Genomic DNA, 13,777 nt, shown 5'->3' with positions numbered 1-13,777 from the left:
TAGAACGGAGGGCACGTGTAGGGCGATAGACAGAGATGAGAGAGGAGATATAAGGCGGTGCAGAACAGTGGAGAGCTTTGTGGGTGAGAGAGATGAGTTTATACTGGACCCTGTAGCGAATAGGTAGCCAGTGTAATGACTGGCACAAGATGGAGGCATCGGTGAAGCGGCTGGACAGAAATATGACCCTGGCTGCCGCATTCAAGATGGATTGGAGAGGAGAAAGTTTAGTAAGAGGGAGACCGATCAGAAGAGAGTTGCAGTAGTCCAGACGAGAATGAATAAGAGCGACAGTAAGAGTCTTAGCAGTTTCAAAGGTGAGAAAAGGTCGGATTCTGGAGATGTTTTTAAGATGCAGGTGACAAGAGCGACTGAGTGATCGGATGTACGGAGTAAAGGAAAGTTCAGTGTCGAATATGACCCCAAGACAGCGGACATGCTGCTTGGGAGTTATGGTTGAACCCTCCAGGGTTATTTCGATGTTAGGTAGAGTGAGGTTAGTAGAGGGGAGAAACACAAGAAGTTCAGTTTTAGAGAGATTTAGTTTCAGATAGAGGGAGGACATGATGCTAGAGACAGCAGACAGACAATCCTTGGTATTTTGAATTAGGGTAGGGGTGATGTCAGGGGAAGAAGTGTATAATTGGGTGTCATCAGCATAGAGATGATACTGGAACCCAAATCTGCTGATTGTTTGTCCAATAGGGGCAGTGTATAAAGAGAAGAGGAGGGGGCCTAGGACCGAGCCCTGCGGGACCCCGATAGTAAGGGGACGAGAAGAGGAAGAGGAGCCGGAAAAAGATACAGTGAAGGAGCGGTCAGAGAGGTAGGAGGAGAACCAGGAGAGGGCTGTGTCCTTGAGGCCTATAGAGCGGAGCATAGTGAGGAGGAGCTGGTGATCCACAGTGTCAAATGCGGCAGAGAGATCCAGGAGAATCAGCAGGGAGCAATGACCTTTCGATTTAGCTGTTATTAAATCATTAGAGACTTTAGTGAGGGCAGTTTCAGTAGAGTGTAAAGAGCGGAAACCAGATTGTAAGGGGTCGAGAAGAGAGTTATCCGAGAGATAGCGGATTAGACGGGAGTGGACCAGGCGTTCCAGGAGTTTAGAGATGAAGGGAAGGTTAGAGACAGGTCTGTAGTTAGCAGTGCAGTTCTGGTCCAGGGATGGCTTTTTAAGTAAAGGGGTTATGATGGCATGTTTAAATGAAGAGGGAAATATACCTGAAGAAAGAGAGAGGTTAAATATTTTAGTCAGGTGAGTGGTGACCACTGGTGAGAGAGACTGCAGGAGCTGTGAAGGAATAGGGTCACTGTTGCAGGTTGTAGGCCGAGCAGAAGCGAGGAGCTTGGAAACTTCTTCTTCTGAAACAGGCTCAAAGATGTCTAGTGAGCTTGAGGTGCGGCAGGGAAGGGGATCCAGGCACTGAGGAGATAGGGCTGAGATATCCTGATGGATGTGGTTGATTTTTTCTAGGAAATAAGTGGCCAGATCCTCACCGCTGAGGTTGGTGATGGGGGCCTGTACTTTAGGTTTCAGGAGGGAGTTTAAGGTTTCAAAAAGTCGTCTTGGGTTGTTGGATAGTGAGGTGATGAGGGTGGTGAAGTAGGATTGTTTGGCCAGATGAAGGGCAGAGTTATAGGTTTTGAGCATGAACTTATAGTGGATGAAGTCTTCTGCTAAGAGAGATTTTCTCCACTGCCGCTCTGCACACCTCGAGCAGCGCTGAAGAGAGCGTGTTTGCGTTGTGTGCCAGGGCTGCTTTTGTCTGTGTCGGGTCTTTCTGCGTATAGAAGGTGCTGCTTCATCTAGGGCATTCTTCAGTGTATTATTGAAGTGTGACAATGCTATGTCTGGACAGGAGAGGGTGGAGATGGGGGCTAAAGATGTGTGGAGATTGTCCCTAAGCTGTTGGGTATTAATGGTACGTGTATTCCGATAAGTGTGGTAAGTGGGGGTGTCCCGGGTGAGGAGACAATTCTTGACAGAAAAGGAAAGAAGGTTGTGGTCCGAGAGCGGGAGAGGTGAATTAGTAAAGTTGTGCAGCGAGCCGGGACGGGAGAAAACCAGGTCCAGAGTATTCCCGTCCTCATGTGTAGGAGAATTAGTAAACTGTGAGAGGCCGAATGAAGAAGTTAGAGAAAGAAGATGAGAGGCAGACTGGGAGAGCGGATCATTGATGGGGATGTTAAAGTCTCCCATGATGAGGGTGGGGATGTCACAGGACAGAAAGTGAGTAAGCCAGGTGGTGAAGTGGTCTAGAAACTGGCGGGAGGAGCCTGGAGGGCGATAAACGACCGCCACTCGTAAGGAGAAGGGCTTAAAGAGTCTGACGGCGTGGACTTCAAAGGAAGGAAATGTAAGTGATGGAACCGGGGGGATGACCTGGAAAGCACATTGTGATGAAAGGAGCAAACCAACACCTCCACCCTGTCTGTTCTCAGGTCTGGGGGTATGTGAAAATTTCAGCCCACCAAACGAGAGAGCGGCAGCAGCGGTGGTGTCTGAATGCTGGATCCAGGTTTCTGTAATAGCCAGAAGGTTAAGGGAATTAGAGAGAAAAAGATCGTGAATGTAAGTCAGTTTGTTACACACAGACCGTGCATTCCAGAGAGCACATTGGAAAGTGAGAGGAGAAGGCATGCACTGAATGTTAATAAGATTAGCAGGGTTTCTATATGCAGCTGGAGGAGAGTAATGTATGCTGGTGGAGGGAGGCCCAGGGTTGGGGGAGATGTCACCTGCAACTATTAAAAGGAGAAAAAACAGAAAAAGCAGGTGGTGGGATGATTTGTATGAACGTTTTGAGTGCTGCATGGAGGTTTTGGATGGTTTGGTGTGGGTAAGAAATGTCAATAGAGCCTCAGAGTTAAACATGGGAGAGGGGAAAAGGGAGGGGTGGATATGCAGAGAGTGCACAGAATGTGTAAAAGAATGTGATAACAGAGAGCAATACTGCAGTTACCGTTCCTACAGTCTCCTCCCCCAGTAATGGCCGATAACAGGGAGCAATAGACTGCAGTTACCGATCCTACAGTCTCCTCCCCCAGTAATGGCTGATAACAGAGAGCAATACTGCAGTTACTGTTCCTACAGTCTCCTCCCCCAGTAATGGCCGATAACAGGGAGCAATAGACTGCAGTTACCTATCCTATAGTCTCCTCCCCAGTAATGGCTGATAACGGGGGAGTAATAGATTGTAGTCTCCTGTCCTACAGTCTCCTCCCCCAGTAATGGCTGATAACGGGGAGCAATAGACTGCAGTTACCGATCCTACAGTCTCCTCCCCCAGTAATGGCCGATAACAGGGAGCAATAGACTGCAGTTACCGATCCTACAGTCTCCTCCCCCAGTAATGGCTGATAACAGGGAGCAATAGACTGCAGTTACCGTTCCTACAGTCTCCTCCCCCATTAATGGCCGATAACAGGGAGCAATAGACTGCAGTTACTGATCCTACAGTCTCCTCCCCAGTAATGGCCGATAACAGGGAGCAATAGACTGCAGTTACCGTTCCTACAGTCTCCTCCCCCAGTAATGGCCGATAACAGGGAGCAATAGACTGCAGTTACCTATCCTACAGTCTCCTCCCCCAGTAATGGCTGATAACAGGGAGCAATACTGCAGTTACTGTTCCTACAGTCTCCTCCCCCAGTAATGGCCGATAACAGGGAGCAATACTGCAGTTACCGTTCCTACAGTCTCCTCCCCCAGTAATGGCCGATAACAGAGAGCAATAGACTGCAGTTACCTATCCTACAGTCTCCTCCCCCAGTAATGGCCGATAACAGGGAGCAATAGACTGCAGTTACCGATCCTACAGTCTCCTCCCCCAGTAATGGCCGATAACAGGGAGCAATAGACTGCAGTTACCGATCCTACAGTCTCCTCCCCCAGTAATGGCCGATAACGGAGCAATAGACTGCAGTTACCGATCCTACAGTCTCCTCCCCCAGTAATGGCCGATAACGGAGCAATAGACTGCAGTTACCGATCCTATAGTCTCCTCCCCCAGTAATGGCCAATAACAGGGAGCAATAGACTGCAGTTACCGATCCTACAGTCTCCTCCCCAGTAATGGCTGATAACAGAGAGCAATAGACTGCAGTTACCTATCCTACAGTCTCCTCCCCCAGTAATGGCCGATAACAGGGAGCAATAGACTGCAGTTACCGATCCTACAGTCTCCTCCCCCAGTAATGGCTGATTTTCAATCTGATTAACCCCTGCTTGGCTGATGAAGGATTCCTATTGGAGAACTGGAAGAGCTTTTACCTCTCCTGATTGGCTGATTTACCTCTGGACGGTTCTGGGAGAAGACTCCGATGAACTGGTCTGGTGACGCTTTACATCCCTTCTGGATGAAACCTGAACCCAAATTTTCGGCTCTGTCTGCCACCTGCAAGGCATAAATTTTCAAGAATTAGTGACCTCAAAATGGAGAAACTTTTCCCCCCCAGGTGTAAAACCCCCCTCTTGGGTGATCACTAGTAACCTCTGCTGGGTGTCAGCCATGACAGGACGGTGTCAATGCAAAATATTCAGTATAATCCTGCCCCCGTGCTAGTGACAGAGCCCATTAATATATATTATCATGTGATATACTAATCTATGCATGATGCAGTAATATCTGTATTGTTAGTCTCTGCCTGTGGTCGTGTCAGTATTTACTGCCGTACTAGAATTCTATTCCTCCATTAGGAGACACCTAATCAGCCCTTCTCCTCCCTCACTACATGGTCCTGATCTCACCTGCCGGTATGTGATCCATTTATACGGCTGATTAGGTTTTCGGTATCCGAGACAATCTCCATTCCCTGCAGAATAAAAATAATGACAACAAAGGAGAAGGAAACGTAAAGTTCATTTATAATCCCCTAACGAGACGGGAGCACAAATTTATGAAAAAACAATCTAGAATCCAAATCTCCCAAGGAATAAACTTTACACTTATTTACTCATCTACGTTATCATTTTTACAATGACACAAACGAAGCAGTTTTCCAAGTAGAGTTCTGTGTTTGTGGCTCCTTTTTAGAACTCTCCATCTCCATGGCAACAGACTACAAACAATCCTGGTGTAGTCAGGCTCCAGTCTGTTACTTTTCCATTCCAGCATACACAGGGCAGGAGAGAAGAAATTGGGGACTTTTTGTGGGGAGTATGATCCTTCTCACCTTATATGAGAAGAATAAAACAGTGGCAGCGATATTCTGTGATCGCATCTCACCTGACACTCGGCTGCCCCTCATGAAGACTTCATACAGGGTCTTGGCGTCTTCATAGTAGTAAGACATGAGGCTGTCATCCTTCAGTAATGCACATCTCCGCGCTCCACCCTGCAGAACCGCCATGAGATTACAGACCCATACAGACTTGGGAGCGTCATTTTGGTAATTAAAGGGCTTATGGCAAGGAACAGGAAAGCCTCAGGATTGACTAAAACTGGAAATTTATGTAGGGAGCTGCTGACAGATTCTGCCTAATAAGGACTTGAACACTTTAATAATGCATTTTCTTTGGAAGTTTCAAATATTGTATCACATTTGTATCCAAATAAGTAATGTTGTAAATCTGATCATTTCTAAAATGGTTCAGATCCTTCCTCAAGCATGATTACCACCCCATTCCTCAATGGCGCCCTAGGCACCTGCCTACTGAGCCCACCCCTTGTCCAACCCCTGGTGCAAGTCCTGGTCTTCACTAACAATTACTTTTCACATGTCTCTAGGTTAGGTCTTGGGATCTACTTGTCCTAATGATTTGTCCTTGAGGTCATTGTTCTATTCTCGGTAAATATACAATATCTTCTTCTGAACTCAACAAGTGAAATTGATGACAAAGGACCTATACAAATCTAAAGACGGTCCGAGGTCCGGACCAATCATTCACTATAGATGGAGGGATCAGTATCAGCTCTTGGTCACATCAGTCAAAATATCTACATTATTATATGTATAGAAATATTAACCCTGTGTTATCTCTTCTATGGCCACCTTAGATCAAAAAAGCTGAAGTCCAGGCCCAACCTGAGGGTTTTATTTCCTTTAGTTTCCAATAAGGGTTCTCACTCCCTGATCACTATGTGCGAGGACATCATCAGCCCAGACGATATAGTAAGTGGAATGGGGAAACGTATTAACACTTTTGAACTAAGACCAAGACTTTGAGACTGAACACAAACTTTGTACTGAAGGCACAGGGGCCAACTTGATATGTCCCCTCATTCTGGACTCCATATATATACAGTAATTATGAAGGAACATGAAGAAGAAGACGACTAAGTACAAAGAGATCATCACAGATAACATGAATGCTACCATGAGAAGCCAAACACAGGAGGAAAAAAATAACCAAGGAAACAATGTCAGAAATCCTAAATAATCAGACAGAAGACGGCAACGTCTGGACAACGCCGGACAAGTGAGAACCAGGATGCAAAATGGACCTGAGGGGACCGATAACTGACGTTTATGTTATACTGGACTCAGAGAAGAGATCAAGAAGGAGATCAGCAACAAGATGGACAAATTAAGGATCAGCACAGGAATAAGGAAATGTAGACAGGACACTGGGAGCCAAACTGGCCATGAAGGCAAAATGTTACCAGACTGAATGATTATCTGAGGCCAGAGGTATGAAAAGACTCAGGTCATAGAAGGAGACAATTATGGAAGAAGAGATGAAGCAGGAGATCAGCAAAAAGGGATGGAGACAAACAGAAAATCATCAACACTTTCCTGAGAAACCTGAGGAGACCAACATAAAGCAGGACATTCTGAAGAATCCACATTTAGCTGGGAAAATGGGAGGGAAGAAAAAAGGTAATCACAGAGAAAGGGATGGAAGATGGAGAGGAAGAGGAACTGATGAAAGCGATGGATGGACAGAATCACCAAAGTCATGGTCCGTCCGCCCCGGGGTGAGAGTCAGAACTAATGGCACGTACAACAGGAATAAGATGCTGTCTTATTCTGGAATTAATATAATGACCTCCTCATCAGAGATTCTAGTTATAGAGGAAGAGATGAAAAAGGAGAAATCGCAAAGTCACAAGAACAAGACCTGACATTCTGGAGAAGAGATCGGGCGTCAATCCTGAACCTGAAGGCAAATGTGACTGACTGTTCTCTTATTGTGGCCTTATAAAAAGTCCCAGATCATTAGAGAAGACAATAATGGAGGAAAACAGAGGGAGACCAGCAAAAAAGAAGGACGGCGACCATCAGAAAACTAATGGAAAAACACCGGCCATAAGGGAGGAAAACAAGCCGCATAATAATAATATGGTATAAAATGATACAAGGTCATTACCTGAGTCCCTATAGACTGCCTGTTCAGATCTATGGGGGGATGCACCGGCCTGGGCTTGGTGAGAGCAAAGTAGAAAGCGCTCAGTCCGATGGCTAGGAGCGTAACGACAGCCGGTGCCGACAGCGGGGTGAACAGGAGACTCAGGCACCAGCACATCTCACCAGCCTAGATACCTGAGCATGAGAGACAAAGACATGAGAAACCCAAATGTACCCACATCACAGCCCTGCAAGGAATGGTGGGGTTCTCCCAGAATGTATCACACCCGGTAAGCTTAGGTACCGTGGCTCAGCAGTCAGTATCACACAAGAGGATTAGATACACGGCTCAGCAGACAGTATCACACAGGAGAGGATTAGATACATGGCTCAGCAGTCAGTATCAGACAGGATAGGATTAGATACACGGCTCAGCAGTCAGTATCACACAGGATAGGATTAGATACACGGCTCAGCAGTCAGTATCACACAGGATAGGATTAGATACACAGCTCAGCAGTCAGTATCACAACAGGAGAGGATTAGATACACGGCTCAGCAGTCAGTATCAGACAGGATAGGATTAGATACACGGCTCAGCAGTCAGTATCAGACAGGATAGGATTAGATACACGGCTCAGCAGTCAGTATCACACAGGATAGGATTAGATACACAGCTCAGCAGTCAGTATCACACAGGAGACGATTAGATACATTCAGTATCACACAGGACAGGATTAGATACACGGCTCAGCAGTCAGTATCAGACATGATAGGATTAGATACACAGCTCAGCAATCAGTATCACACAGGAGAGGATTAAATACACGGCTCAGCAGTCAGTATCACACAGGATAGGATTAGATACACGGCTCAGCAGACAGTATCACACAGGATAGGATTAGATACACGGCTCAGCAGTCAGTATCACACAGGATAGGATTAGATACACGGCTCAGCAGACAGTATCACACAGGATAGGATTAGATACACAGCTCAGCAGTCAGTATCACACAGGACAGGATTAGATACACGGCTCAGCAGACAGTATCACACAGGAGAGGATTAGATACACAGGTCAGCAGTCAGTATCACACAGGACAGGATTAGATACACAGCTCAGCAGTCAGTATCACACAGGATAGGATTAGATACACGGCTCAGCAGACAGTATCACACGGGATAGGATTAGATACACGGCTCAGCAGTCAGTATCACACAGGATAGGATTAGATACACGGCTCAGCAGTCAGTATCCAACAGGATAGGATTAGATACACAGCTCAGCAGTCAGTATCACACAGGATAGGGTTAGATACACGGCTCAGCAGTCAGTATCACACAGGAGAGGATTAGATACACGGCTCAGCTGTCAGTATCACACAGGAGAGGATTAGATACACGGATCAGCAGTCAGTATCACACAGGAGAGGATTAGATACACGGCTCAGCAGTCAGTATCACACAGGAGAGGATTAGATACACAGCTCAGCAGTCAGTATCACACAGGATAAGATTAGATACACAGCTCAGCAGTCAGTATCACACAGGAGAGGATTAGATACACGGCTCAGCAGTCAGTATCACACAGGATAGGATTAGATACACAGCTCAGCAGTCAGTATCACACAGGATAGGGTTAGATACACGGCTCAGCAGTCAGTATCACACAGGAGAGGATTAGATACACGGCTCAGCAGTCAGTATCACACAGGAGAGGATTAGATACACGGCTCAGCAGACAGAATCACACAGGATAGGATTAGATACACGGCTCAGCAGTCAGTATCACACAGGAGAGGATTAGATACACGGCTCAGCAGTCAGTATCTCAAAGGAGAGGATTAGATACACAGCTCAGCGGTCAGTATCACACAGGATAGGATTAGATACATGGCTCAGCGGTCAGAATCACACAGGAGACGATTAGATACACGGGTCAGCGGTCAGTATCACACAGGAGAGAATTAGATACACGGCTCAGCAGATAGTATCACACAGGAGAGGATTAGATACACAGCTCAGCAGTCAGTATCACACAGGAGAGAATTAGATACACGGCTCAGCAGACAGCATCACACAGGAGAGAATTAGATACACGGCTCAGCAGTCAGTATCACATAGGATTAGATACATGGCTCAGCAGACAATATCACACAGGATAGGATTAGATACACGGCTCAGCAGTCAGTATAACACAGGAGAGGATTAGATACACGGCTCAGCAGTCAGTATCACATAGGATTAGATACATGGCTCAGCAGTCAGTATCACACAGCATAGGATTAGATACACGGCTCAGCAGTCAGTATAACACAGGAGAGGATTAGATACACGGCTCAGCAGTCAGTATCACACAGGAGAGAATTAGATACACGGCTCAGCAGTCAGTATCACACAGGAGAGGATTAGATACACGGCTCAGCAGTCAGTATCACACAGGATAGGATTAGATACACAGCTCAGCAGGCAGTATCACACAGGATAGGATTAGATACATGGCTCAGCAGGCAATATCACACAAGATAGGATTAGATACACAGCTCAGCAGACAATATCACACAGGATAGGATTAGATACACGGCTTACCAGACAGTATCACACAGGAGAGGATTAGATACACGGCTCAGCAGTCAGTATCACACAGGATAGGATTAGATACACAGCTCAGCAGGCAGTATCACACAGGATAGGATTAGATACATGGCTCAGCAGTCAGTATCACGCAGGATAGGATTAGATACACGGCTCAGCAGATAGTATCACACAGGATAGGATTAGATACACGTCTCAGCAGTCAGTATCACACAGGATAGGATTAGATACACGGTTCAGCAGATAGTATCACACAGGATAGAATTAGATACACGTCTCAGCAGTCAGTATCACACAGGATAGGATTAGATACACGGCTCAGCAGATAGTATCTCACAGGGGAGGATTAGATACACGGCTCAGCAGACAGTATCACAGGATAGGATTAGATACATGGCTCAGCAGAGAGTATCACACATGATGGGATTAGATACACGGCTCAGCAGTCAGTGTGACAGGATAGGATTAGATACACAGCTCAGCAGACAGTATCACACATGCTGGGATGAGATACACGGCTCAGCAGGCAGTATCACACAGGATAGGATTAGATACACAGCTCAGCAGAGAGTATCACACATGATGGGATTAGATACACAGCTCAGCAGTCAGTGTGACACAGGATAGGATTAGATGCACAGCTCAGCAGTTAGTATCACACATGAGTAGCTGAGGTACGCGGCTCAGCTGTCCCTGGAGGTTGTGCTGTACTGACATTACCTGGTGGGTTGGTAAGTCTGATATGGGCCCATGTGATCGGGGCAGCCGGGTAGTTTTTGGCCTCTGCACAGCTGCATTACAGTCCGTATGGGGCTGTTGTTTGCACTTCTGTCGCTGATGTGCTGGTGACGTGTGTGGACTTGCTGGACGGACGCTCGGAGCCAATTACAATGTGAAATTCCACAGTGCTACTAATTTAATGAGCGATGTATGAAGACTCATGAGTGCACTACATCCCGCTCCTCCTGCTCAGACTACAGCAATTAAAAACTTTATTATCTGCTTTCATGTTCAGTTGTAATCTGGATGGACAGGTGTTTATGTACAGCCGAAGGGTCCAACCAACACCTGAGATGGACTCCTAAGGGTTAATATCAATATTACACAAGAAAATTAATATATCTTATCAGACAAATCTGCTTCTTTCTCCTCCTGGGTGGATATTTTCCTCTCAGTTTAGGGGTAAATGCTGGAAAGTCTGTATTCAGACATATTTTCCCATTACAGAAAGGTGACAGTTGGTGCTTTTAAAATTTTATGGAGAAGGGAAAGGGGAGAAGCTAGGGAAGGGAGGAGCTAGAGGAGGGAGGGGCTAAAGACAGACACAGAGCAAGAGGAGAATCTAGAAGCAGACACAGACAGAGGGGAGGAGCTAGAAGCATACACAACAGAGGGGAGGAGCTTGAGGCAGACACAGACAGAGGGGAGGAGCTAGATGCAGACCCAGACAGGGGAGGAGCTAGAGTCAGACGCAACAGAGGGGAGGAGCTAGAGGCAGACACAAATAGAGGGGAGGAGCTAGAAACATGCACAACAGAGGGGAGGAGCTTGAGGCAGACACAGACAGAGGGGAGGAGCTAGACGCAGACCCAGACAGGGGAGGAGCTAGAGTCAGACGCAACAGAGGGGAGGAGCTAGAGGCAGACACAAATAGAGGGGAGGAGCTAGAGGCAGACACAGACAGGGGAGGAGCTAGAGGCAGACACAACAGAGAGGAGGAGCTAGAGGCAGACACAGACAGAGGGGAGGAGCTAGAGGCAGACACAGACATAGGGGTGAAGCTAGAGGTAGACACAGATAGAGGGGAGGAGCTAGAGGTAGACACAGACAGAGGGGTGAAGCTAGAGGTAGACAAACATTTTGCTGTAACTTCTCCTGAAGCAACTGTTACAGTTCTCCATAGAGCTTTATCAGCACTAACTGTCATCTTTCCCAGTAATTTAACATTCTGTCTTCAGTGAATTGAGAATTATGAGAATGAATAATCAGTCCTGTAGGAAAAAGAAGCCGATTTCTCTAATAAGACAAATTAGAAAGTTGCTCATTTCCACTTCTATTATTGATTTGTGAAACAAATATTAAAATGGCGGCGACGCTTTCATTTCAGGAGAAAAATCGCAGTCTATGGGGAGAAATAATGGCTTCTGTTCCTTAACTCCACCATTTGAGCTCTTTTATCTATGATGTCATTGATGTCTGACTGCTGAGCCGTGTATCTAATCCTATCCTGTGTGATACTGTCTGCTGAGCCGTGTATCTAATCCTATCCTGTGTAATACTGACTGCTGAGCCGTGTATCTAATCCTATCCTGTGTGATACTGACTGCTGAGCCGTGTATCTAATCCTATCCTGTGTAATACTGACTGCTGAGCCGTGTATCTAATCCTATCCTGTGTAATACTGACTGCTGAGCTGTGTGTCTAATCCTATCCTGTGTGATACTGACTGCTGAGCCGTGTATCTAATCCTCTCCTGTGTGATACTGACTGCTGAGCCGTGTATCTAATCCTCTCCTGTGTGATACTGACTGCTGAGCCGTGTATCTCATCCTCTTCTGTGTGATACTGACTGCTGAGCCGTGTATCTAATCCTCTCCTGTGTGATACTGACTGCTGAGCCGTATATCTCATCCTCTCCTGGGTGATACTCTCTTGCAGATTAGATACCGTCCCCTGTGGTCTCAGTAGTGATGGGTCGTCCTCTTGTATGAGATCTAGGACAGAATTCGGCTTTTTGTGTCTTTCTTGCACTCTGGATAATTGCAGACATGACACCTTGGGGACAGCTGGACTAATAGTGGCCCAGTGTCGGTATGGCTGCTCCTCGGTAGGTTTCCCGCCCTCCCTGCCTTCAGCATTAATGTCTCCTGCACTTTGTTACATTTCTTATTGTGGAGATTTGTTATTTCCGGAATAGTAAATATTTGTGACTGTGATATCTCTGGGAGGTGGCGGCCGCTGTCCTGGTGTCCTGCCTCTGTTCACACTGCGCCTGCCATCTCCCCGCTGTCACTATATTCTGACATCAGTATTTTCCTGCACTTCTGCCAGGCTGGGTCACTGTTAACCCCAAAGCAGTTGTGAAACTACTGCAGCAGGAGAGGACATGCTGGGAGTTGTAGTCTCACGATTCCTGGACACCACTGCCCTCTTCACCCATGTGCTCTGAAAATGTGAACATTGCCACAAAAAGTGCATAAGGATGCGGTGTATGGCAGCCCACTCTGACGGGAGAAGGGCCCCGAACCCGTTCCCCGTCATTCCAAGTCAGATGGCGACAGCGAGGGTCAGGGACAAATGGCCTCCGCTAGCCAAAGCGACAGGAAACCCAATCTTACTCCCAGCATCTGCCCGGGTTCCCATCCAAGCAAAAACTGGGAACCATTAACTGTCGCTCCCCCCCCTAATGGAGAAGAGCCATGGACCACTCTGCCACCCCCAGTAGTCACACTCGCTTACCTCCTGGGAGACTCCTGACCCCGGCTGGTATCCTGACAAGTCCTGGGAGGATCTGCTCCGATACCTCCCCGGCAGCGCTAATATCTGCCGCACATTGCACTTGGAGTCTGCTCTTTGGACCTTGGCTGCAATCGGTTCAAAGGTGCAAATGTCTGTGTTTGAATATTGCATGATGGCAGCGGGGACCGCCACAGCCTCCGATCGTCCTCGGGTTACAGATTTGACAGTGTAATTTTCAGGAGGCTGCAGTCAGTCACCCAAGCCTGGGATTTGCAAGTGAGGAGGGGATTGTGAAAAGAGGTGAATGCCCCTTGCGTTGGAGTCCCATGATAGATGTCTGTAAAACAGGAGAAAAAAGCCAGGACCGGAAGTTATCTAGGTTCCAAATTTTCTATTTTCAGACAGGTGGAACCCTCCCACCCCCATAGGC

At 47.0% G+C, this 13,777-nt stretch overlaps 1 protein-coding gene across 2 annotated transcripts in view; it reads right to left on the bottom strand.

Moving 5' to 3' along the window:
• The window catches only part of ACSL5 (acyl-CoA synthetase long chain family member 5), a 47,886-nt gene extending 34,353 nt beyond the window's left edge, over positions 1 to 13,533 (bottom strand). Inside the window, exons 1-5 of one of the 2 annotated variants that reach the window (XM_073562135.1) lie at positions 13,348 to 13,458; positions 7,316 to 7,488; positions 5,232 to 5,340; positions 4,754 to 4,818; positions 4,299 to 4,400 (exon numbers count right to left, since the gene is read on the bottom strand). In XM_073562135.1, coding sequence (XP_073418236.1) covers positions 4,299 to 4,400; positions 4,754 to 4,818; positions 5,232 to 5,340; positions 7,316 to 7,471 — 432 coding nt within the window. In that variant the 5' untranslated portion in view covers positions 7,472 to 7,488; positions 13,348 to 13,458. Of the gene's footprint in view, positions 1 to 4,298; positions 4,401 to 4,753; positions 4,819 to 5,231; positions 5,341 to 7,315; positions 7,489 to 13,347 lie in introns of both variants that reach the window. The other variant, XM_073562134.1, reaches the window with a different exon arrangement.
• Positions 13,534 to 13,777: the final 244 nt, after the last annotated feature.

This window comes from Dendrobates tinctorius, unplaced genomic scaffold (assembly GCF_039654945.1).
Source record: "Dendrobates tinctorius isolate UK_male_01 unplaced genomic scaffold, ASM3965494v1 ptg000341l, whole genome shotgun sequence".
Lineage (NCBI taxonomy): Eukaryota > Metazoa > Chordata > Amphibia > Anura > Dendrobatidae > Dendrobates > Dendrobates tinctorius.
Note: the sequence above shows the minus strand (reverse complement) of the source record. Positions and strands in the feature narration are given on the sequence as shown.